This window comes from Leucopleurus acutus (assembly GCF_964270905.1).
Source record: "Leucopleurus acutus genome assembly, chromosome: 7".
Classification (NCBI taxonomy): domain Eukaryota; kingdom Metazoa; phylum Chordata; class Mammalia; order Artiodactyla; family Delphinidae; genus Leucopleurus; species Leucopleurus acutus.
The window spans coordinates 31,985,658-32,010,450 of NC_139150.1; the positions used below are offsets into that span (position 1 = coordinate 31,985,658).

The window sequence follows — 24,793 nt, forward strand, 5'->3', positions numbered from 1 at the left end:
GACAAACACCAAAGTTTCTCTGTTCTTCAGCCTTCTTTTATCTGAAAAATAAGGATAACACTGCCCTTATCTAGCATCCAGATAGCTGGCACTCTTTCACTTACTGGTCTCTATAAAATATTTGACAATTAGTCATATACTGACTTATATTAACATTTTATAAAGCTTTAAATTATTATTTAAATATTTAACATTTCATGAATTCTCATCTAGGTAAGTTTCTTCAAAGCAGAAACCATGACACATTTTTCAGAATCCTCTATTATCAACTAGTATTATTACCATATGTTAACTGTTTGGGGAGAGGGACAGGGAGAGCTGAGTTTTAAAGAATATGTTTTGTACTTTTCTATGACAAGCCAAAAAAATGATAAAAAGTGATGCAATTATAATGTGTTTCAAATTAAACTAACAAAAAGCCAGGAATCTTTTTAGCTTGATCTAGCAGTTAAAAATGCAAGTATCAAATCAAACTTACTCCAATTCCCCTGAGAGGAGCTGTGTAAGCACTTTGCACACATGGTCAACAATCCTTACAATGGTCAACAATCCTTACAACAATCCTGTCATACAGAATGAAATTTTACTTTCAGAAAAAATATATATAAATAGCAGTAAGAATTTTTTTGCAGAGGGAGCTGTTATCATTTATAAATGTTATCATTTATAAGCTGTTATCATTTATCATTTTTAAAAGATAAATTTGGGGATTTCCTGGTGGCACAGTGGTTAAGAATCTGCTTGCCAATGCAAGGGACATGGGTTTGAGCCCTGGTCTGGGAAGATCCCACATGCCACGGAGCAACTAAGCCTGTATGCCCAACTACTGAGCCTGTGCTCTAGCACCCATTAGCCACAACTACTAAGCCCACGCACCACAACTACTGAAGCCCACACACCTATAGCCCATGATCCCCACGAGAAGCCACCGCAATAAGAAGCTCACGCACCTCAACGAAGAGTAGCCTCCACTCACTACAACTAGAGAAAGCCCAAGCACAGCAATGAAGACCCAACGCAGCCAAAAATAAATTTTTAAAAATAAAACTCCTTAAAAGATAAATTTGAACACGTTGCTTTATTAACTGTTTCTTTCAATAACCAGTGAGCCAGATTGAAAAAAACCCATAAAGAATTGAAACAAGAAAAGAAAAACGGGTGATATTGTAAGAGAAGAAAAATATCACCCTCCCCCCAAAAACCCTATTAATAGAAAGTGCAAAGGGATTTAGACCAATTATTAGAAATAATAAGTTTAAAGATAATTGGCCATAAGATCTATATATGAAAACTAACTATATTTCTATATACACCACCAAAAGTTAGAAAACATAATTTAAAAGAAGGACATGTTTAACACCTCCCCAGAACACACACACACACACACACACACACACACACACACACACACACACACACACACACACACACACACCCTAAAACAATGAAGTACTTAAGAACAGATTAATGAAATAGACTGAAATAGAGAAACAAAGTTAAGTGTAAGCCCTGTATTCCAGTCATCTGTTGCTGCATAACGAATTCCTCCAAAACTTAAAGGCCTAAAACCGCCACTTAATTCTGCTAATGATTTTGCGGATCAGACATTTAGGAAGTCAGCTGAGGAGTTCTCACTTGGGGTCTCTCATGCGGTTGAGTCAGATGTTGGCTGAAGCCACAGTCATCTGAAGGCTCAACTGCACTGATGTCCAAGATGGCTCACTCAAGTGCTGGCACCTGAGGCTGGAAATTTCTGAGCTCAGCTGTGGCTGTGGCTATCTCCCATGTGGGAGTCTTCAGATATTTGGACATTTCACATGATGGCTAAGTTCCCCCAGTGCAAGCATCCTCAGAGAACCAGTGGGAGCTATCCGGCCTTTTCTGATCTAGCCTCAGAAGTCTGGTGGCATTACTTCTGCCTCAGCTCAGATTCAAAGGAAGGAGAATTAGACGCCACTGTTGCTACTGTTTGTGGGTGAGTAGCAACGTCATACTGTAGAAGATGATGTAGGATGCAAGATACTTTGCAGGTATCTTTAAAATGTACAATCTGTATGCAGAAAATGCACCACAATCTGTATGCAGAAAACTATAAAGATACACAAATAATAAAGAATACATAACCAAGTATAAGAATATCCCATATTCACAGGCAGTAAAACTGGACATTGTAAATATGTAATTTGTCTCTAAATAGATGGATAAATCTAATGCAATTCCCAAATTTCCAACAAGACTGTGTATGAACTTTGAAAAGCAGATTCCAAATTTTATATGGAAGGCTAAATGGCCAAGAATTGCCAAAACACACTTGAAAAGGTAGAATAAGGTAATCATATTATCCAACTAGATATCAAGCTTTATCACAAGACTGTCTTAATTAACATAGTGTGGACCCTGGTGGAGAAATAGACAAATTGACTAGTGGAACAGAGAAGAAAGAATGGAGACACACTTATGCATATATGGAATTGTGATATGTAAATAACACTGCATAAATCAGTTAATAATGAGATAACTGGTTTTCCAAAAGAAATAAAACAAAATTTTATTTATATCTATCTCATACCATCAATACCAGATGGATTAACAACTTAACTGTTAAAAGCAAAACATTTAAAACATTCAATAGAAAATATAGGGAAATTATCTTCTTGATCTTAGGATACAGAACATTCCTTGAACAAGATACCAACAGTATGAACCACAAGAGAAAACACTGATAAATTAGATAAAGACTGACACATTTAAATTAAGAACCCCTTTTCAACAAAGACGCTATACCAAAAATAAAAAGATACTACTCCTTACTATACAAATCAAATAATGATAAATCTAGAAAATTTATAGTAACCGTTCATGAAATTGTCTAAAAATAAGTTTTACACAAACTAGCAAAGAACAAGCCTATACAAAAAATTCAAGGAAGATATGAACAAAACTAAGCAAATACCCACATCTAACAACAGTTTCGATCTCATTATTTTAATGGCACACACGAAGCTTTTATGCCAGAAGGAGATCAATAATGTAAATACATATATATTTTTTAAATCAGTAAACAAACACTTTGACCATACCACTGTCTCAAGAAAATCATAAGTGATTTTTAATGACATGTTAAACAGTGAAGATGGTAAGAAATGAAAGTCATAATAATCTCACTGACATTAACATGTAGAGTACCATTCAATAAACTCTGCATCTTGCTGAGCACCTGGTACTGTGACATACACAATTAGTGGAGACATAGTCCCTGATCTTTAGGGCTATAATCTAGGTAGCAAGAAATAAAATACACATATAGAGAGGCAAGTCAAATTTCCACCTAAGTCTCCAATCAATCTTTTTTTCTCTATCTTCACCATCTCGGTAACCACTCCTAAATGATCTTTTGCATTCATTTCATTCTATCCCAGTCTATTCACTATACTGCAGCTATAATAACCTTTTTGAAATGTAAGACGACCAGAGATGCGTTTTTCGGTGAAAAAGACTATAGATTCACAAACACGAGAGAGGACCTTCAAGATGGCAGAGAGGAGTAAAACGTGGAGATCACCTTCCTCCCCCAAAATACATCAAAAATACATCTACATATGGAACAACTCCTACAGAACACCTACTGAACACTGGCAGAAGACCTGAGATTTTCCAAAAGGCAAGAAACTCCCCAGGTACCTGGCCACGTGGCTGACAGGTCTTGGTGATCTGGCCAGGTGTCAGGCCTGAGGCTCTGAGGTGGGAGAGCCGAGTTCAGGACATTGGACCACCAGAGACCTCCCAACCCCATGTAATATCAAACGGCGAGAGCTCTCCCAGAGATCTCCATCTTAATGCTAAGACCTAGCTCCACTCAACGACCTGCAAGCTACAGTGCTGGACACCCCATGCCAAACAAATAGCAAGGCAGGAACACAACCCCACCCAATAGCAGAGAGGCTGCCTAAAATCATAATAAGTTCACAGACACCCCAAAACACACCACCAGACATGGTCCTTCCCACCAGAAAGACAAGATCCAGCCTCATCCACCAGAACACAGGAACCAGGCCCCTCCACCAGGAAGCCTACACAACCCACTGAAACAACCTTACCCACTGGAGGCAGACACTAAAAACAACAGGAACTATGAACCTGCAGCCTGCGAAAAGGAGACCCCAAACACAGCAAGGAAACCAAAACGAGAAGACAGAGAAATAAGCAGCAGATGAAGAAGCAAAGTAAAAACCCACCACACCAAACAAATGAAGAGAAAATAGGTAGTCTACCTGAAAAATATTTCAGAATAATGAGAGTAAAGCTGATCCAAAATCGTGGAAGTAGAAAATACGAGAAACGTTTAAAAGGCCCTAGAAGAACTAAACAGCAAACAAACAACGACGAACAACACAGTAAATGAAATTAAAAATTCACCAGAAGGAATCAATAGCAGAATAACTGAGGCAGAAGAATGGATAAGTGACCTGGAAGATAAAACAGTGGAAATAATTACCACAGAGCAGAATAAAGAAAAAAGAATGAAAAGAATTGAGGACAGTCTCAGAGACCTCTGGGACAACATTAAACACACCAACATTCGAATTATAGGGGTCCCAAAAGAAGAAGAGAAAAAGAAAGGGACTGAGAAAATATTTCAAGAGATTATACTTGAAAACAGCCCTAATATGAGAAAGGGAATAGTCAATCAAGTCCAGGAAGCACAGAGAGTCCCATACAGGATAAATCCAAGGAGAAACACACCAAGACACATATTAGTCAAACTATCAAAAATTAAATACAAATAAAAAATATTAAAAGCAGCAACAAAAAGCAACAAATAACATACAAGGGAATCCCCATAAGGTTAACAGCTGATCTTTCAGCAGAAACTCTGCAAGCCAGAAGGGACTGGCAAGACATATTTAAAGTGATGAAAGGGAAAAAGCTACAACCAAGATTACTCTACCAAGCAAGGATCTCATTCACATTCGACAGAGAAATTAAAACGTTAACAGACAAGCAAAAGCTAAGAGAATTCAGCAGCACCAGACCAGCTCTACAACAAATGTTAAAGGAACTTCTCTAGGCAGGAAACACAAGAGAAGGAGAAGACCTACAATAACAAACCCAAAACAATTAAGAAAATGGTAATAGCAACATACATATCAATAATTACCTTAAATGTAAATGGACTAAATGCTCCAACCAAAAGACACACACTGGCTGAAAGGATACAAAAACAGGACCCATATATATGCTGTCTAAAAGAGACCCACTTCAGACCTAGGGAAACATACAGACTGAAAGTGAGGTGATGGAAAAGATATTCCATGCAAATGGAAATCAAAACAAAGCTGAAGTAGCAATTCTCGTATCAGACAAAATAGACTTTAAAATAAAAACTATTACAAGAGACAAAGAAGGACACTACAGAATGATCAAGGGATCAATCCAAGAAGATATAACAATGGTAAATATTTATGCACCCAACATAGGAGCACCTCAATACATAAGGCGAATGCTAACAGCCATAAAAGGGGAAATCAACAGTAACACAATAAAAATAGGGAACTTTAACATCCCACCTTCACCAATAGACAGATCATCCAAAATGAAAATTAATAAGGAAACACAAGCTTTAAATGATACATTAAACACGATGGACTTAATTGATATTTACAGGACATTCTCAAGTGCTCATGGAACACTCCCCAGGATAGATGATATCTTGGGTCACAAATCAAGCCTTGGTAGATTTAAGAAAATTGAAAACGTATCAATTATCTTTTCTGCCCACAACGCTATGAGACTAGATAGCAATTACAGGGAAAAAAACTGTAAAAAGTACAAACATATGGAGGCTAAACAATACACTACGAAATAACCAAGAGATCACTGAAGAAATCAAGGAGGAAATCAAAAAATACCTAGAGGGGCTTCCCTGGTGGCACACTGGCTAAGAATCCGCCTGCCACTGCAGGGGACACGGGTTCGAGCCCTGGTCCGGGAAGATTTCCACATGCTGCAGAGCAACTAAGCCCATGCACCACAACTACTGAGCCTATGCTCTAAAGCCCGCGACGCACAACTACTGAAGCCCATGCACCTAGAGCCTGTGCTCTGCAACAAGAGAAGCCACCGCAATGAGAAGCCTGCACACTGCAACGAAGAGTAGCCCCCACTCACCGCAACTTGAGAAAGCCCGCGCACAGCAACAAAGACCCAACACAGCCAAAAAAATAAATAAATAAATAAACCCTAGAAACAAATGACAATGAAAACACGACAACAAATGCAGCAAAAGCAGTTCTAAGAGGGAAGTTTAGAGCAATACAATCTTACCTCAAGAAACATCTCAAATAAATAAACTAACCTAAAGCAATTAGAGAAAGAAGAATTTTAAAAAAAAACACCAAAGTTAGCAGAAGGAAAGAAATCATAAAGATCAGATCAGAAATAAATGAAAAAGAAATGAAGGAAACATTAGCAAAAATCAATAAAACTAAAGGCTGGTTCTCTGAGAAGATAAACAAAACTGATAAACCATTGTCCAGACTCATCAAGAAAAAAAGGGAGAAGACAAATCAACAGAATTAGAAGGGAAAAACGAAAAGTAACAACTGACACTGCCGAAATACAAAAGATCATGAGGATTACTACAAGCAACTCTATGCCAGACAACCTGGAAGAAATAGACAAATTCTTAGAAAAGCACAACCTTCTGAGACTGAACCAGGAACAAATAGAAAATATAAACAGACCAATCACAAGCACTGGAATTGAAACTGTGATTAAAAATCTTCCAACAAACAAAAGCCCAGGACCAGATGGATTCACAGGCAAATTCTAGCAAACATTTAGAGAAGAGCTAACACCTATCCTTCCCAAACTCTTCCAAAATATATCAGAGGGAGGAACACTCCCAAACTCATTCTGTAAGGGCATCATCACCCTGATACCAAAACCAGACAAAGATGTCACAAAAAAAGAAAACTACAGGCCAATATCACTGATGAATATAGATGCAAAAATCCTCAACAAAATACTAGGAAACAGAATCCATCAGCATATTAAAAGGATCATACAACATGATCAAGTGGGGTTTATCCCAGGAATGCAAGGATTCCTCAATATACGCAAATCAATCAGTGTGATACACCACATTAACAAACTGAACGATAAAAACCATATGATCATCTCAACAGATTCAGGAAAAGCTTTCAATAAAATTCAACACCCATGTGTGATAAAAACCCTCCAGAAAGTAGGCATAGAGGGAACTTACCTCAACATAATAAAGGCCATATATGACAAACCCACAGCCAACATTCTTCTCAGTGGTGAAAAACTGAAACCATTTCCACCAAAATCAGGAACAAGACAAGGCTGCCCACTCTCACCACTCTTATTCAACATAGTTTTGGAAGTTTTAGCCACAGATATTAGAGAAGAAAAAGAAATAAAAGGAATCAAAATCAGAAAAGAAGTAAAACTGTCACTGTTTGCTGATGACGTGATACTACACATAGAGAATCCTAAAGATACTACCACAAAACTACTAGTACTAACAGGTGAATTTCATAAAGTAGCAGGATACAAAATTAATGCACAGAAATCTCTGGCATTCCTATACACTAAGGATGAAAAATCTGAAAGTGAAATCAAGAAAACACTCCCATTTACCACAGCAACAAAAAGAATAAAATATCTAGGAATAAACGTACCTAAGGAGACAAAAGATCTGTATGCAGAACACTATAAGACACTGATGAAAGAAATTAAAGATGATACAAACAGATAGAGAGATATACCATGTTCTTGGATTGGAAGAATCAACATTGTGAAAATGACTCTACTACCCAAAGCAATCTATAGATTCAATGCAATCCCTATCAAACTACCACTGGCATTTTTCACAGAACTAGAACAAAAAAATTCACAACTTGTATGGAAACACAAAAGGCCCCGAACAGCCAAAGCAATCTTGAGAACGAAAAAAGGAGCTGGAGGAATCAGGCTCCCTGACTTCAGACTATACTACAAAGCTACAGTAATCAAGACAGTATGGTACTGGCACAAAAACAGAAATATACATCAATGGAACAGGATAGGAAGCCCAGAGATAAACCAACGCACATATGGTCACCTTATTCTTTGATAAAGGAGGCAGGAATGTACAGTGGAGAAAGGACAGCCTCTTCAATAAGTGGTGTTGGGAAAACTGGACAGCTACATGTAAAAGTATGAGATTAGTTCACTCCCTAACACCATACACAAAAATAAGCTCAAAATGGATTAAAGACCTAAAGGTAAGGCCAGACACTATCAAACTCTTAGAGAAAAACATAGGCAGAACACTCTATGACATAAATCACAGCAAGATCCTTTTTGACCCACCTCCTAGAGAAATGGAAATACAAACAAAAATAAACAAATGGGACCTAATGAAACTTAAAAGCTTTTGCACAGTAAAGGAAACCATAAACAAGACAAAAAGGCAACCCTCAGAATGGGAGAAAATATTTGCAAATGAAGCAACTGACAAAGGATTCATCTCCAAAATTTATAAGCAGCTTATGCAGCTCAATATCAAAAAAACAAACAACCCCATCCAAAAATGGGCAGAAGACCTAAATAGATATTTCTCCAAAAACGATATACAGACTGCCAACAAACACATGAAAGAATGCTCAACATCATTAATCATTAGAGAAATGCAAATCAAAACTACAATGAGATATCATCTCACACTAGTCAGAATGACCATCATCAAAAAATCTAGAAACAATAAATGCTGGAGTGGGTGTGGAGAAAAGCAAACCCTCTTGCACTGTTGGTGGGAATGTGAATTGGTACAGCCACTATGGAGAACAGTATGGAGGTTCCTTAAAAAACTACAAATAGGGGCTTCCCTGGTGGCACAGTTGTTGAGAGTCCGCCTGCCATTGCACAGGACGCATGTTCGTGCTCCAGTCCCGGAAGATCCCACATGCCGCGGAGTGGCTGGGCCCGTGAGCCATGACCGCTGAGCCTGCACGTCCGGAGCCTGTGCTCCGCAACGGGAGAGGCCACAGCAGTGAGAAGCCTGCATACCACAAAAAAAAAAAAAAAAAAAAAACTACTAATAGAACTACCATATGACCCAGCAATCCCACTACTGGGCATATACCCTGAGAAAACCATAATTCAAAAAGAGTCATGTACCAAAATCTTCATTGCAGCTCTATTTACAATAGCCCGGAGATGGAAACAACCTAAGTGTCCATCATCAGATGAATGGATAAAGAAGATGTGGCACATATATACAATGGAATATTACTTAGCCATAAAAGAAACGAAATTGAGCTATTTGTAATGAGGTGGATAGACCTAGAGTCTGTCATACACAGTGAAGTAAGTCAGAAAGAGAAAGACAAATACCTTATGATAACAGATATATATGGAATTTAAGAAAAAAAAATGTCACGAAGAACCTAGGGGTAAGACAGGAATAAAGACACAGACGTACTAGAGAATGGACTTGAGGATATGGGGAGGGGGAAGGGTAAGCTGTGACAAAGCGAGAGAGTGGCATATATACACTACCAAATGTAAAATAGATAGCTAGTGGGAAGCAGCCGCATAGCACAGGGAGATCAGCTTGGTGCTTTGTGACCACCTAGAGGGGTGGGATAGGGAGGGTGGGAGCAACGGAGACGCAAAAGGGAAGAGATATGGGAACATATGTATATGTATAACTGATTCACTTTGTTATAAAGCAGAAACGAACACACCATTGTAAAGCAATTATACTCCAATAAAGAATTAAAAAAAAAAACATTACTATCCAAGGTGCATATAAAAAGCTTCCACCCTTCAAAGCAATAAAAGAAAAAAGCCAGATTAAGACGACAAAGCAGTGTTATTTTAACCTACTAATTAGCAAAAATTTGAGGAATGAGTAATACTAGTGTTGTAAAATGCATTCATTGTGAAAGTGTAAGTTAATGTATCATTTCTGGAGAAAATTTTGGTGATATGAATCAAAATCTTAAAAATATGTATGACATCTGATTCAATAATTATTGCTAAAAATGTATCCTTAAGGAAATAATTACAAATACATATAAAAGGATTCAGCTACAAGGGTATATATTTTAGCAAAATTTTCTTAAGACTGTCTTTTCATACTGATTTACCTGAAACAATAAAATAGCCTTACCTGAACTGTACGTCCTGCATTGATATGCTCTTCATGCAACTTGTCCCAGATTCTGCACCTCTGATACTATATGAAAGAAAGGGGAAAGGTACTGAATTTTTTTTTATCACTAAGTGATTATTCCCAATTTACCTCAAAAATCCCCACTCACCCACCCAAAGTTAAACATACCAGCTAAAAAATTTACTGACTTAGTAGTGGAAATTAACTGTCCAAAGTCCATACAATAGGAAGTTTTCAAAAACATTACACACAAAATTCTGGTAAATGGTAAAAACAAACAAAACCCACTAAATACTCTTTATTTTACTGAAAAAGAGTATGTATTTTGTCTATAATGCACACTCTCTGGAGGTGAAAAAAATGAGAATGTAAAAGAGTGTGAAAAATGAAAAGATTAACAGCATTCATCAGATATTGTTACTATATATAAAGACTTTGAAATGTCTGTTAATGATAGAGTCAAGTATTGAAAACTAAAATCTGATTTGAGAAAAAGTAACATGGATACTGCAGACTAGAAAGTATATAAAAATGAGAATGAACATTTAATATATATGTCTTAATTTTTACCAAGGTAATGTTTAGTTTTCAGAGTTCATCCAAGAAACTTAACGAGCGTGATAATGGAAAATTTTTCATTTGACAGGAAAATGTGATAACATTATGACGGAATACTTGTATAAAATATAAACAACACCAAATGTCACACATTATTTTTGGTTGAAATAAAAAACCCAAATAATTAAGATGTTAGCAGATGTGAATAATGACATTAAACACATTTTTGGTATAACCCACACACACACACTACTCTGAAAGCACAGTAACATGAAAATGCCCCATATACACATAGAAGGAAAAATAGATTATAAAAGTAGAGCACTAAAATTTTTTCTAGGGTATTTTTATATTCCCTATTCTGCATATTCTTTAAATTTGGTAGTGAATAATGCAGCAAAAAACTCTTTTGATACTCCTGAATTTTTGTTTTTTCTATCATCTAAGAACTAAACAATAGCCATTAAGCTTAAAAATAACTAGACTATGGAGAACAATATGGAGGTTCCTTAAAAAACTAAAAATAGAACTACCATATGACCGAGCAATCCCACTACTGGGCATATACCCTGAGAAAACCATAGTTCAAAAAGACACATGCACCCCAATATTCACTGCGGCACTATTTACAATAGCCAGGACATGGAAGCAACCTAAATGTCCATCAACAGATGAATGGATAAAGAAGATGTGGTACATATATACAATGGAATATTACTCAGCCATAAAAAGGAATGAAATTGGGTCATTTGTAGAGATGTAGATGGACCGAGAGACTACATCTACAGAGTGAAATAAGTCAGAAAGAGAAAAACAAACATTGTATATTAATGCATATATGTGGAATCTAGAAAAATGGTATAGATGATCTTATTTGCAAAGCAGAAATAGAGACACAGATGTACAGGACAAACACATGGACACCAAGGGGGAAGGAGGGTGGGATGAATTAGAAGATTGGCCTTGACATATATACGCTATTGAAACTATGTATAAAACAGATAACTAGTGAAAACCTACTGTATAGCACAAGGAACTCTACTCAGTGCTCTGTGTGGTGACCTAAACGGGAAGGAAATCAAAAAAGAGCAGATATATGTGTACGTATAGTTGATTCACTTTGCTGTACAGTAGAAACTGACACAACATTGTAAAGCAACTATACTCCAATAAAAATTTAAAAATAGACTATATTGAGAATATATTTACCAAATATAAACTTAAAACCACTACGCAATCAAATAAATTTAAAACCACTATCAATCTACTTTTGCTTCTAAGAAAAATTTAATTGATGCCATCAGACCCAGTATAAATGCTCCTTTAATGTTATATTAACAAAAAGAATGTAAGCCAAAGATACATGTCTGAAAATAAGCCACTTTAAAATTTATTACTTAATACTAATCTGTCATGATATTTTAAGAAAAATAATGTTAAGGAAACAGTTGAAAATCCAGAGAGGTCAGGGTTGCAAGAATCGTGGAGCAGAGTATCAGAGAGGAAAAAGCTGCATGTGAGGAGATAACTGAAATGAGAGCACTATACTGAGACAGAGTTCCAGAGATCCGCAGTGTTTTCCTTTTGAGTCTTCGGCTGAGTACAGATCAGTACATGCACATAAGCAAACTACCTGAAGTCAGAAAAAGAACCACTGGAAAAGAACAGGTAGACTAATCCCCCAAAATCACACAAGGCCAGAAACAGTTCATGTGACCACAAGTCAGACTGGAAAAATCTCTCAACACACTAGACATCAGGTGGAGTACTCCAAAGCACTGTCCTACATGGGGAAAAATTAGACCTGGAATAAAGGCTATTCTGATCCTATGCAAGCTTAAAAGAGCCTCAAAAGGATCAAACTGTTCCCAAATAACTTAAATGTGTCTCAGAATAAATAAAGCTCAAAAGTACTCAAAGTAATGTAAAAATATTCAGTATCCAACAAGTTCAGAATGCCTGGCATCCAATAAACAATTACCATGCATGCAAAAAAGCAGGAAAATATGATCTGCAATGAGAAAAACCAATCAATAGAAACAGATTCAGATATGATAGAGATAATGGAATTAATAGACAAGGATATTAAAAATTATTATGCTATATTCCATGTTGTTAAGAAAGAAAAAAACATGAGCATATTGAGACATGGAAGATATTTTTAAAAATTCAATTCCTAGGGGCTTCCCTGGTGGCGCAGTGGTTGAGAGTCTGCCTGCCGATGCAGGGGACACAGGTTCGTGCCCCGGTCCAGGAGGATCCCACATGCTGCGGAGCAGCTGGGCCCATGAGCCATGGCCACTGAGCCTGTGCGTCCAGAGCCTGTGCTCCGCAACGGGAGAGACCACAACAGTGAGAGGCCCGCGTACCGCAAAAAAAAAAAAAAAAAAATTCAATTCCTAAATTTAAAAAAGGTATCTGAAATGAAAAATGCAATGGATGGGTTTAATTGAAGGTAAGACAATGCAAAGAAAAGAATAGTAAATTTAAAGATATAAACTAGAATCAATCCAAAATGAAACACAGAGAGAGAAAAAAAGATGGACAATAAATGAATAGAGTATCAATGAGTCACAGGCCAACTGAAAGCAACATTTTATGTATGCAATTGGGCTCCCTGAAGGAGAGAAAAAAATTCTGAAAAACTAATGAGACAGTGACTGAGATGGTGGAGGAGGAAGACCATGAGCTCACCTCTTCCCATAGGTGCACCAAAATTACAACTAATTTCAGAGCAATTATGGATGAGAATGACTTAACGACTAGCAGAAGAGATTTTCCACAACTAAAGATATAAAGGAACCATACAGTTTATGGTCAAAAGGTGCAAACTTCCAGTCATAAGATAAATAAGTACTAGGGATGTAATGTATGCCATGATTAATATATATAATTAACACTGCTGTATGTTATATATGAAAGTTGTTAAGAAAGTAAATCCTAATTTAAATCTCATGACAAAAGAAAAAAATGTTTTTCTTTTATTTTGTATCTATATGAGATGATGGACCTTCAGTATTTATTGTGATCATCATTTCATGATGTATGTAAGTCAAATCATTATACTGTACACCTTAAACTTACACAGTGCTGTTTGTCAGTTATATCCCAGTAAGCAAGAAAAAAAAGAAAAATGAGGGGCCAAAGCTTTTCCAAATCTGGTAAAAATTATAAACCCACAGATCCAAGAAACTCAAGGAATACCATAAATAAGAAAAATGAACAAAACTAAACTAATGCACATCATAATAAAATTACTTACAATAAGTGATAGAAAAATCTTAAAAACAGCAAGAGGAAAAAAAAGATATGTGAAGTACAGAGCAACACAGATAAGAATGACAGAAGACTTCTTGTGAGAAACAATGCAAGCCAGAAAACACCAGAGCAACATCTTGAAAGTACTGAAACAATCTAAAACTCAACCTAGAATTCTATACACAGGGAAAATATTTTTTAAAAGTGAAGGCAAAATAAACATTTTTTTTTCAAACACAAAAATGCAAGCAGAATTCAATACCAGCAAACCTGTACTACAAGAAATGTTAAAGGAAGTCCTTCAGGTTGATGGGAAAATGATACCAGACAGAAACCTGGTTCTACAAAAAAGTGACAGCACTGAAAAATGGTAAATATATAGATAAATATAAAATATACTTTTTATTATTTTAAAAATCTCTTTGAAAGATAACACTGTTTAAAACAAAAATTACATTACATAGAAGTAAAATATATTACAATAATACTACAAAGACCCTGAGAGAGGAAATCGAAGTGTACTGTTATAAGGCTATTTATTTATTTATGACTGTGTTAGGTCTTTGTTGCTGCATGCGGGCTTTCTCTAGTTGAGGTGAGTGGGGGCTACTCTTCTTTGCAGTGCACAGGCTTCTCATTGCGGTGGCTTCTCTTGTTGCAGAGCATGGGCTCCAGGCGTGTGGGCTTCGGTAGTTGTGGCGCATGGGCTCAGTAGTTGTGGCTCACGGGCTCTAGAGCATAGGCTCAGTAGTTGTGGCACATGGGCTTAGCTGCTCCGCGGCATGTGGGATCTTCCCGGACCAGGGCTCAAACCCGTGTCCCCTGCATTGGCAGGCGGATTCTTAACCACTGAGCCACCAGGGAAGTCCAAGATTCTTATAATATACGTGAAGTGATATATATATATATATATATGTATATATGAAAACACATTACTTGAAGGTAGACTGTCATAAGTTAAAGATGAATACTCTGAACTGTAAACCATTAAAAAATACAAAGAGGTATAATTAATAAGCCAACAAAAGAAAAAATGGAATCTTAAAAAATATGCAATTAATCCAAAAGGGAGTAAAAGATGAGAAAAGGGGACAAAGAATAGATGGAACAAACAGACAAAAAGAGCAAGATGGTAGATTTAAAGAAAACCATTTGATAAACATCTGTTCATTATAAAAATTCTCAGCAAACTTAAAAAAGAAGTTAACATTAGAGGCATCTACAAAAACCCTACAGTCAACATCATGCTTAGTGGTGAAAGACCATTCCCTAATACTGGGAACAAGGTAAGGATGTCTGATCTTGCCATTCCTATTCAATATTGCACTGGAGGCCCTAGTCAGCACAATAAGGTAAGAAAGGAAGTGAGGGAAGAAAGGAAAGGAGGGAAGGAGGGAAGGAAAGGAGGGAGGAGGGGAAGGGAAAGAGAAGAAACAAAAGAAAGAGAGGAAAGAAAGAAAGTAAGAAGGAGAGGAAGGAAGGAAGGAAGTGGGCAGACAGGCAAAGACTGGAAAGGAAGACATAAAACAGTTTGTCTTCACATGATTGTCTACAAAGAAAGTAACAAAGAGTAGATTCAAAGAGACTGAAAAGCAATGACGGGGAGATTATCTGTCAAGAGATTGGGTAAAATAGCTTGTCTTTGCCAAGGGCTTCTCCTTCGGGCTTCTCTCTACAGGGTTTTTAAAGGTAATGGCAGCTTTGCAAGGAAATATTTTCTAGATGATGTTGGATTTATACTTTTCTTTTATCTTCACAGAGTGAGCAGAAGGATTTGTCTCAGCACTACTTGCTCTTGAGTGGCTTCCAGGCCATTAAGCTCTGCCCCAACATTTCAAGGTAGGTGGAACTCAGAATGACATCCCCAAAGTGCATTGGATTCTGCTCTTTCCTCCACTGGATGCTGAAACTTCTGATAAATACCTTTAATTGCTATGAATAAACAGGATCAAGAAAGAGGAAAAACAACTACAGAAAAAATTCATAGATACTGTTTTTCAGTCATTTCAGAAAGATGTATTGTCTCACTACATGCATTCATGTTGTTCTTCATTGACATGTTATGGCCCCATGGTCTATGGCGCCATGGTTCTCCTCTGGCACAGGCATAAGCAGGGAATCCAACATTCACAGAAACAGCCTTTCCCCTAGACTTTCCCATGAGACGAAAGCACATTCTTATCCTGGTGAGACAAAAGCCGTGTTCACCATTCTCATCCTGGTGAATACGTTGTCTCCTTTTAGCCACTCTTCTATTTTATCTTTTTGGATAACCCTGATTATAAACCCACACCATGGTGTGATGAACACCTCTGCACAGGTGTTTTCAGGCTTCCAACATTCATCCCTTTGTGCTCTTTGGCAGTGACACCCAGGTCTCAGTTTTGCTTTGCCTGCTGGGCAAAGAGAACAAATATTTTGCGAGTGGTTCCTGGACTAAAAGTTCTCTCTAGAACACCCCACCATTTATTTAATCAACTTTATATACTTGTAGCCTCACATTTTATGTCATTTCATCTTCCACAATATTTTGATTCAAAATTGAATAACAATAATAATTCTGCTTCATATTGCTTAGAGTATACAAACATGAAAGCTACTCATAATTATTAAAAATAATTTTCTAAAATTATATAATGTTATTCACTAGAGGTTCAGGGAAGTTGATGATGATATAACATAGAGAATATTCAGAATTTAGGAGTTTAAGGTATAAAAGCACTTTAATTTAAACTTTATGCTGACACTTAAAAGATTTATTTGAATTTACAAAGCATAGTAGGGAAAAAAGAGGTTTCAATTGGAGAGAAAAAGACCTGGGAATACTCTGAGGTGTAAAGTCACATGTGGAATCCAAAGGACTGAAGTAAGATCAATGTGTTTGTGGTATAATGTATGATGGGAAGAGTGATGAGAAAAGAAGCAGAAAAAGTAGATGAAGGCTTCTTTTGCCAAGTATCAGAGGATATCTCAGTGATCAGAATGAACAGAACTTCTCGTAAGGAAGATGATGGTTTTGTGGGGGATTAATTAGGTGGGATAATAATCAGTATTGTAGATGATAAAAAGTGTAAGTATTCAATTCAAATAAATTTATTTTATTAAACTCAACAAAAGAGAAAATATCAAAGACTCTAAAAGTAAAGCTACATAATATTAATAGATGGCCCAATGATTATAAGCCATAAATTTAGGATTACTCATGTAATGAAGATAAATAATAATACCTACCTTATAGTGTAGCTAATGTAAGGCAACTTACTGTGCCTACCAAGTGTAAAAAATATAAAACCCAAAACAAACACAAAGGGTCTCAGGAATGCTGTGAATCTCCTAATGATTACAAACAATTAACTGACAGCACCAATGTTGACTGCCCGGGAATGATAACTTACTTATAAGTAACTCATTTCCAAGTATCAACCTTGCATTCAAGGGTTCTTAACATAATATCTCAATCCTCAGAATAACTCTATGAGAAAGATTTTAATGTTACCTTTACAACACTCTAAAGATCAATCATGGGGTGGTGAACCTTAAGGTCTACTGCAGAGTACTGTGTGAGGATGGTGCATTTATATCTGACCCAGGATGGAATCAACCAGGGCATGTTCCATAGAACATTACTAAGTTGGGATCTGAACAAAAACACAAAGTTTGAAAGGTGAACAAATGGAGTGGATGTTGCTAATAGATGTAGGAAAGCCAAAGTATTCAACTCTATTTTTCTTTTTTACATCTTCCTTCTTCATTGAGGAAAATCATCATAAAATAGAACTGTCCACAACAAACATGACTAAGAGGAAAATGAAAACCAAGAAAGAGTAAGAACAAACTTAGAACACACTATGTTTCAAGCACAACATTAGAAGATTAATATATTTAGCAGCATAGTGATCTCAAGAAAGTAATTTAACCACTCCAAGTCTGCTTCCCCACCTAAAAAAGGAAGACAAAAATAAGGGTAACCTATAGGGATGTTCTGAGGATTAAATGATATGATATATATAAAAACTTTACAGAGCACTCAACAAATAAACACAACAGCTACTATCTTTACTATTATTATTATTTGCTCACTTGTCAAGTAAGTTGTAGAAGAGATTAGTGTCTTGGATGAAGACTGAATAGATGATCTTATGTCTTAAAATAATAAAATTCTAAGAAAAATAAGGAATAAAATAGGTCAGACTTTCTATGCTTGCTACACAATGTTAAACCTAAATTAGGTTACATTATTAAAGGCTATTATTCCAAACAGTTGGAGAGGAGTTCACCACCTGTGCTGAGGCTTTCCTATCCTATAACACAGGAGAAAGCAAACTGAATCAGGAGTCTATCAGAAAAAAAGAATGAGGGGGAAAATGTGATTGTAAGATTGAAATAAACATTCTCAGACTAAAAAGAGAAATGGGAAAGGTTTTTGCTGTAACCACAAGTTAAGAAAACAAATAAATGAAACCAAATCAATACATAACAAATGAATAAGACTGCTTATATCTGATTTTGTACCACATAGTTCAGGCTTCATGCTGCCTGAACAGTCCTGAACACTCAATTTCACACCTAATTATATGTTGCCCCATCATATCCTACCTTATTTCCTTAACTGGACTGTAAAATTCTTGCAGATTAGAAAGCTAATTTTTTACATAATTTTCAATGTTAACAATATAAGAAACAGCAAACACCAACACTTATGAAATGCTAACATATATTTATATCCTGTAATAATTTCCCTTCTCATTAAACCTGCCAGACTAAACACATTCATCTCTGTTCTTTCCCCAAACTCAACTAAAATGACAGTAAAGAACTTTAAAAGGTATAAATTCACAATAATAATGAGAATACAACAGAAGATATCAATGGACAAGAAATTTTAACAAAATTTTGGAAGCTGGAAAGACTATGGGCGTGTTGCAGCTGAACTTAGCAGATCAGAGAAAGCAGAAACCTAGGGCTGCAGAAGGGGTGGATGGTGGGGGAGAAAGGCAGTGAGAAGCAAACCAATGAATGCATAGCACTACTGCAGAAAGATTCAGTAACCAGAGGTACCAGGTAACCAGGAGGATGTGTATGGTGGGGCTAAAAACAGAAGGATTAGTTGAAAGTTTATGTAAGGAATAGGTAGTCTATCAGATGTCCTCTCCATAGGCCCAAGCAACTGGACTGCCTCTATCATCACAGAAGACAACACTCCAGGAGAGTATCTGGTGGTTCCTCATCAAAATAGATCCTCCTCTGTTCACCTCTCCAGGTAATAAGGCCCCTACTACTGCCCTGCTACCCATTCTCCCTCTCTCTCTCTCCCTCTTTCTCTCTCTGCTACCCATTCTCTCTCTCTTTCTCTCTCTCTCTCTCTCTCTCACACACACACCCCTTCCAATTAGCACTCTTAAATATCAACAGCTAGCCAAGGAAAGCCTAAAATACTGTAGACTGACACAAAGAAAGGAAGGAAGGAAGGAGAGGAAGAAAGGGAGGGAGGAGGGAGGAAGAAAAGGAGAAAGAGAGAGAAGAATACATTTAAGAAAAGAAAAGGGAAAAAGAGAAAAGAAGGAAGGAGGAAAGAAGGGGAAAGAAGGAAGGAAGAGAGGGCGGGAGGGAGGGAGGAAGGAAGGAAGGGGGGAAAAAGGAAGGGGGGAGGAAGGAAGGAAGGAAACACAGAAAAGGAAGAAGAAAACTTTAAGAAATATAATAATAATACCACCATAGAGAGACTATATGATACTGCATCCATAAAACAAGAACAGGAGGATTTTCTTTAAAAGAAAAAAAAGAGAGAATTGAGAGAAAAAAGAACATATTCAGAAAAAATAGGATTCTGGTTCTTTCATCTTAGTTGGATTGTGGATGTGATAGCTAGAGCTGGAGCTGCTGTTTTACATGTGAGACAGAAACAAGTTGAGGATTGGAAAGAAAGATAAAAACAGCCTGAGTCTTTAATGACTGTTGAGCTGCCACTGGAGCCCCAGACCACCTCCAAAACTATGAGAGATTAAAAATAAAAGCAAAACCAAAAAACCTCTATCTCATATAATAAGCTATTTTTAGGTTTTCTGCCACTTGCATTTTAACCATATACTAACTAATACAGTACATGTTACACAGTAAGTTTTCCCCCAAACCCCTATAAAATGAAACAAAGAAAATTATGTTCCAAGCTTATGATATTGTTCCTATTAACTATGCTTAAGTCTATTTTATATTAGCCAAGAAAGCTGAATGCTAACACTTCAAATTTCAGGATTACATTCTAATCAAGTCTATCATGTGTAATAAAACGTAATGCTGAAGGACCTATGGAATATAGTCCCAGGTGTCCACAGCACACTACTCTCATTGTTTTCAGATGTTGCAGAATCACTCCACTAAGGCTTACTTTCAATTTCCCTTCAGTCTGACTTTCTTCTTTTAAATTCATATTGGATGACTGATGGCTAACATAATAAATATTTTATCTTTCTACACCCTTCCCCCAGGAAAAACATGCCTTTTTGAAAATGAGGCACTGTTAGACACCTGGAGTCTAAACTTAGTTCTTAACTCTTTTGTCCACAGTGAACAATGTGGCTTTTAAATGTTTTTACATTGCCATAAACTATCTATTAAAATATGCTATTCAATCTTACATAGATAAAAAATTACTTTCATAACTAAACTAGAAAACCTAGAGACAGAATGATCAAGATTATGGAATAAAACATAGCTCAGTATGAGTTTAACTGCTTAGCTTCAGACTGCATCACCTATATCGTAAATTATAATTATTCTGATATTGTTTAAAAATTTCTTAGTAAGTAAAAATTACAGAAAACGGTAAAGGAAAAATGTTCCAGCAGAAAAAGATCTATATAACTCTGGAATAATTTTCTTCTGAATTCTGACGCAGCTAATTAAATCAGTAATAGACATGTTTCTATCCCCACAACTTTCTCCCAGGGTTCTGGCCTTTCCATTGATGACTGGGTGGTACATGTGGCTAGGATCTGAGGGTAATGACAGCAAGCACATTCATATAGAATAAATACAAGGAAAGGGAAATTTGCCAAAGGGAAAATGCCAAAGGGAAAATAGGACAATAAAAGAAAGAGTCTTAATAGACCACAGTCCACCTATTTATTCCTTTCAGAATCAATTCACTTGCCAAATTCTTACCATCTTTGTAACTGAGCACTTCAACATAAGCTCAGGACTTTGACACACACATTATCAAACACAGATATGATCAATCAGAAGTAAACAACTCCATTTCTATATTGTTACAGTGCCCTCCTTATTAATCAAAGCATGGAACACTTTGTTTCTGCTCATGACAAGAATAACCAGTTTAGCAGACAACTCCTCCATCCTTAAAAGTCATCACACTTATTGCTTATGGATAAAGAAGAAAGAAGTTAAGAGATGACTAAATATTAATCTTTAATTCTATTCATATTTGCATTGAAATTTTCATCTTATTTTTCTTGGCACTTATTTTCTATACTTTAACAAAAGACTTGAGTACTAGGAAGACAGCTGGTATCTATGAGAGAAAAAGTTGACACTCTTCTTACTTGTATAAGGTATGCAGTTGAGGGTGATAAATATTATTTATACTGAAAGGCTTAATGACCACTTCCACCCTCCCCCCGCCCCCCCAAAAAAATTAATGGAGGGCCACACAGCTTAAAATTTATACTGGGGGAGGTTCTTCTGAAGGATCAAATACCACTGACCTGTCCCACAGCAAATAAGACTAGGTAACCTGCCAAATCAATGCTCAGTATTCAGTAAACTTGACGTTCCCATAAATGCCACAACCACTCCATCAGATCCTAGCCAGACCAGGTTCTATGAAACCACCACAGTCCCTGAGACTGGTTCTTCCTTCTACCTATCTCTTAAACTGACCTCTAGCTGATACTTCTCAACTTTGGGCTTTCCTCAAAGGGAAGCAGTGAAGTTGGGAAATTCCCTCATATCAAACAGTGATTTTACCTCTTAAATCTACATGCACCTGAAAAGGACAGGAACACACACTCACAGTTCAGAAAACTTGCCATGGGGTGAATGAAATTAAGGGAAGCCCTTTAGCCAAAGTCCACCACCTTCACATTATAGTCAACTACCAAACAGTTTGCATTTTAATTATTAACTGCTCAATTCATCACTGTGTATAACTAAAAAGGCATTGATTCTATTCTTATATCCCTTCCTAAAAAAGGAATAATGTGAGAGGGGTATTTGTAGAACAGAAAAACCAGATGAAAAAATGAATAATGTTGTTAAATCAACAGGAGCTAGATGTTTTAGCAAAGACTCTTATCTAATATTCTCAATGTAGGTGAAATGCACAACATATAAATCAGAATATGTAACTGTTTCTTGTGGTAAAAAAAGAAAAAAATGGAAAAAAAGAAAGAAAGAAAAAAACTCACCTTCTCAATATTTATCTGGTGCTTTCTTAACCTCTCCAGGTCTGTTGGGATTACTATCTTAGTAAATTTCTGAATAGCTGGTTCAAGACGGCGTAATTTCACTTTTTCTTCATCTTCAGACATCCTAAAAAAATGTTGTATCTCTTCTACTTGCAACATCTACCTTCTCCACTCATGTAGAAAAACCTAAAAGGGAAATATTTATTTAAGAATTTTAAAAATCAATTTCCATTATTTTTAAAAGCCAACAATTAGGTAATTTTATAATATATTCTAAACACATACTCAACTTAATGCTGAACTTCAGTGACTGGTTTTTTAATAAAACTTTTATTTTAAAATCTTTTTCTCTCTACAAAGGTAATGTATATTCACTTTAGAATGATTAGAAAATAGGAAAAAGAGAATAAAATCAAATCAACAATCATCTCCTCACCTATAGTTAACTACTCTTTCCATTTTTCCTCCTCCCACCCCCGTACTTTCATTTTGATGTATGTCTTTCCAGGGCTTTTTAATATAAGGATATATGTATGTATGCATATAATTAACTAACTTTTTTCAAAAAACCAGAAGTATACTGTTCAAGTCTTTATCTCCCAAAGTATCCTGGACAGTGAATAATGTTTTCTAAAAAAGTGTCAAATGGCAAAACTGGAAGAAAACTTTCATTCTTAATATTTCTGCTGTAAAAACTCCATTTCTAATATAACATATATAATTATATACTTCAAATATATTATAAAATGCAACTTTTCTCATTGATGTCCTTTAAATTGCATCTTCCCTTTCTTACAAAGTGATTAGCATTGTCTAATCAGTACACGTAACCAGTGACAGAGCTGGAATAAGAACCCAGTATTCCTGAGAGTTCAATCAAATGCTCTTTCTAATTCACCAGTAGTTTTTTTTTTGAGCAGTGCTCCAGAGAGTCCAGGGTTATGTCTTTGGGGTCAGGGTAGGTGATGGTAAAGGTTATCAAGTGGACAGGCTCCAGGACCCCACACCTGCTTCAGGTGGAGAAAATTTACTTATATCTATTTCATAAATTTGAACTTATTCGATTTTCTGTAAATAAAGGGCTCCACTGCTTAAGCAAGCTTGAAAACCACTGTTGTACATCATGTTTTCATGCCATCTAATTAGCCATAACCTCTCCCATATTAAAAATAAGTTGACTATGTTAATTCCATTGGGTTATGGTATCTTAGACTTGGGTCCATAGAGATAGGGGTTTGGGACTTGAGAGTTCCTGAATGTTTGTTTACAAAAAATTATGAATATATTTTTGAATTATTTCAGAAGACAGAGTCCTTTGCTTTCAAGAAATTATCAAAAAGCTCTATCACTCCAGAATCATTAAGAACTATTATTCTAAATAATGTTGTTTCTCTCTTTCACAGTTGAAAATCTTGAAGTGTTGGTTATACAGATTATCTCATCTACCAGTAACTTAGTCTTTACAGTTAATCTAAGCTTGAAAGCAAAAAAGGAAAATCTCCAGACACCAAAAATAAAGAGTCTAACAGCTACAGTAGTTAGTGGGAATTAGAGATGATGGGGAAGTTCACCGCCAAAAGATTGGTCCACAGACCAACAAAATGGGAAAATTTACAGCTAAGGGACGAGAGATAATAAAGTAACCTAAAAATAAAATTAAAATAGGTACATTTCAAAATAAAGATATAAAGAAAGAAACAGAATCTTAAAAAAAATTAGATAATATTATGAAACAGTAACAGGTCAATCTGAAAATAAACCAAGTAAAAATTCTACAAATAAAAACCTCCAAAGATGGGTTAAACAGTAAATTTTGTAGCTGAAAAGACAATTATTGATTGGAAGCTATCAGTATGAACACAGAGGAATAAGGACACATAAAAAGAAGATAAGCAACATTAAGGATAAAATGACAAGCTCAATAACAAGTAGGAGTCCCATAAGGAAAGAATAAATAAAATGGCAAAAAGGCACTATTCAAAGAGAATATGCTGAGAATTAAGATGTAAAGCCTCAAACTGAAAATGCACATAAACACTAAGTAGCATAAATAAAAAACAAATTTACCTAAACACATGGAAGGGAAATTTCAGAACATTAGGGACAAAGGAAAAATATCTTAAAAAGCAAACCGGAGATAAAAGACAGATAAACTAAAACAACAAAAGCAGTAAACTTTTCATCAAAGCAACATATCAAAAGATAGGAATATCTTCAAAGTGCTGAGTTGGTATATACCCAGGTTAATTATTATTCAGAAGTGAAGGTAAAATAATCATTTTCAGACATACAAAGACTGAGTTTATTACCAAGCCCTTCATTAAAAGAACTACTAAAAGGCATGCTTTAACAATAAAGAAAATAAACC

At 36.0% G+C, this 24,793-nt stretch overlaps 1 protein-coding gene across 4 annotated transcripts in view; it reads right to left on the bottom strand.

Annotated features, from left to right (window-relative positions):
* Nucleotides 1-24,793, bottom strand: part of STX17 (syntaxin 17) — an 83,526-nt gene that overhangs the window by 52,294 nt on the left and 6,439 nt on the right. For 3 of the 4 annotated variants that reach the window (XM_082842259.1, XM_082842260.1, XM_082842261.1), the window contains exons 2-3: nucleotides 22,426-22,611; nucleotides 10,184-10,249 (exon numbers count right to left, since the gene is read on the bottom strand). In XM_082842259.1, the coding sequence (XP_082698385.1) occupies nucleotides 10,184-10,249; nucleotides 22,426-22,584 (225 nt within the window). In that variant the 5' untranslated portion in view covers nucleotides 22,585-22,611. Of the gene's footprint in view, nucleotides 1-10,183; nucleotides 10,250-22,425; nucleotides 22,710-24,793 lie in introns of those variants that run through there. The other variant, XM_082842258.1, reaches the window with a different exon arrangement.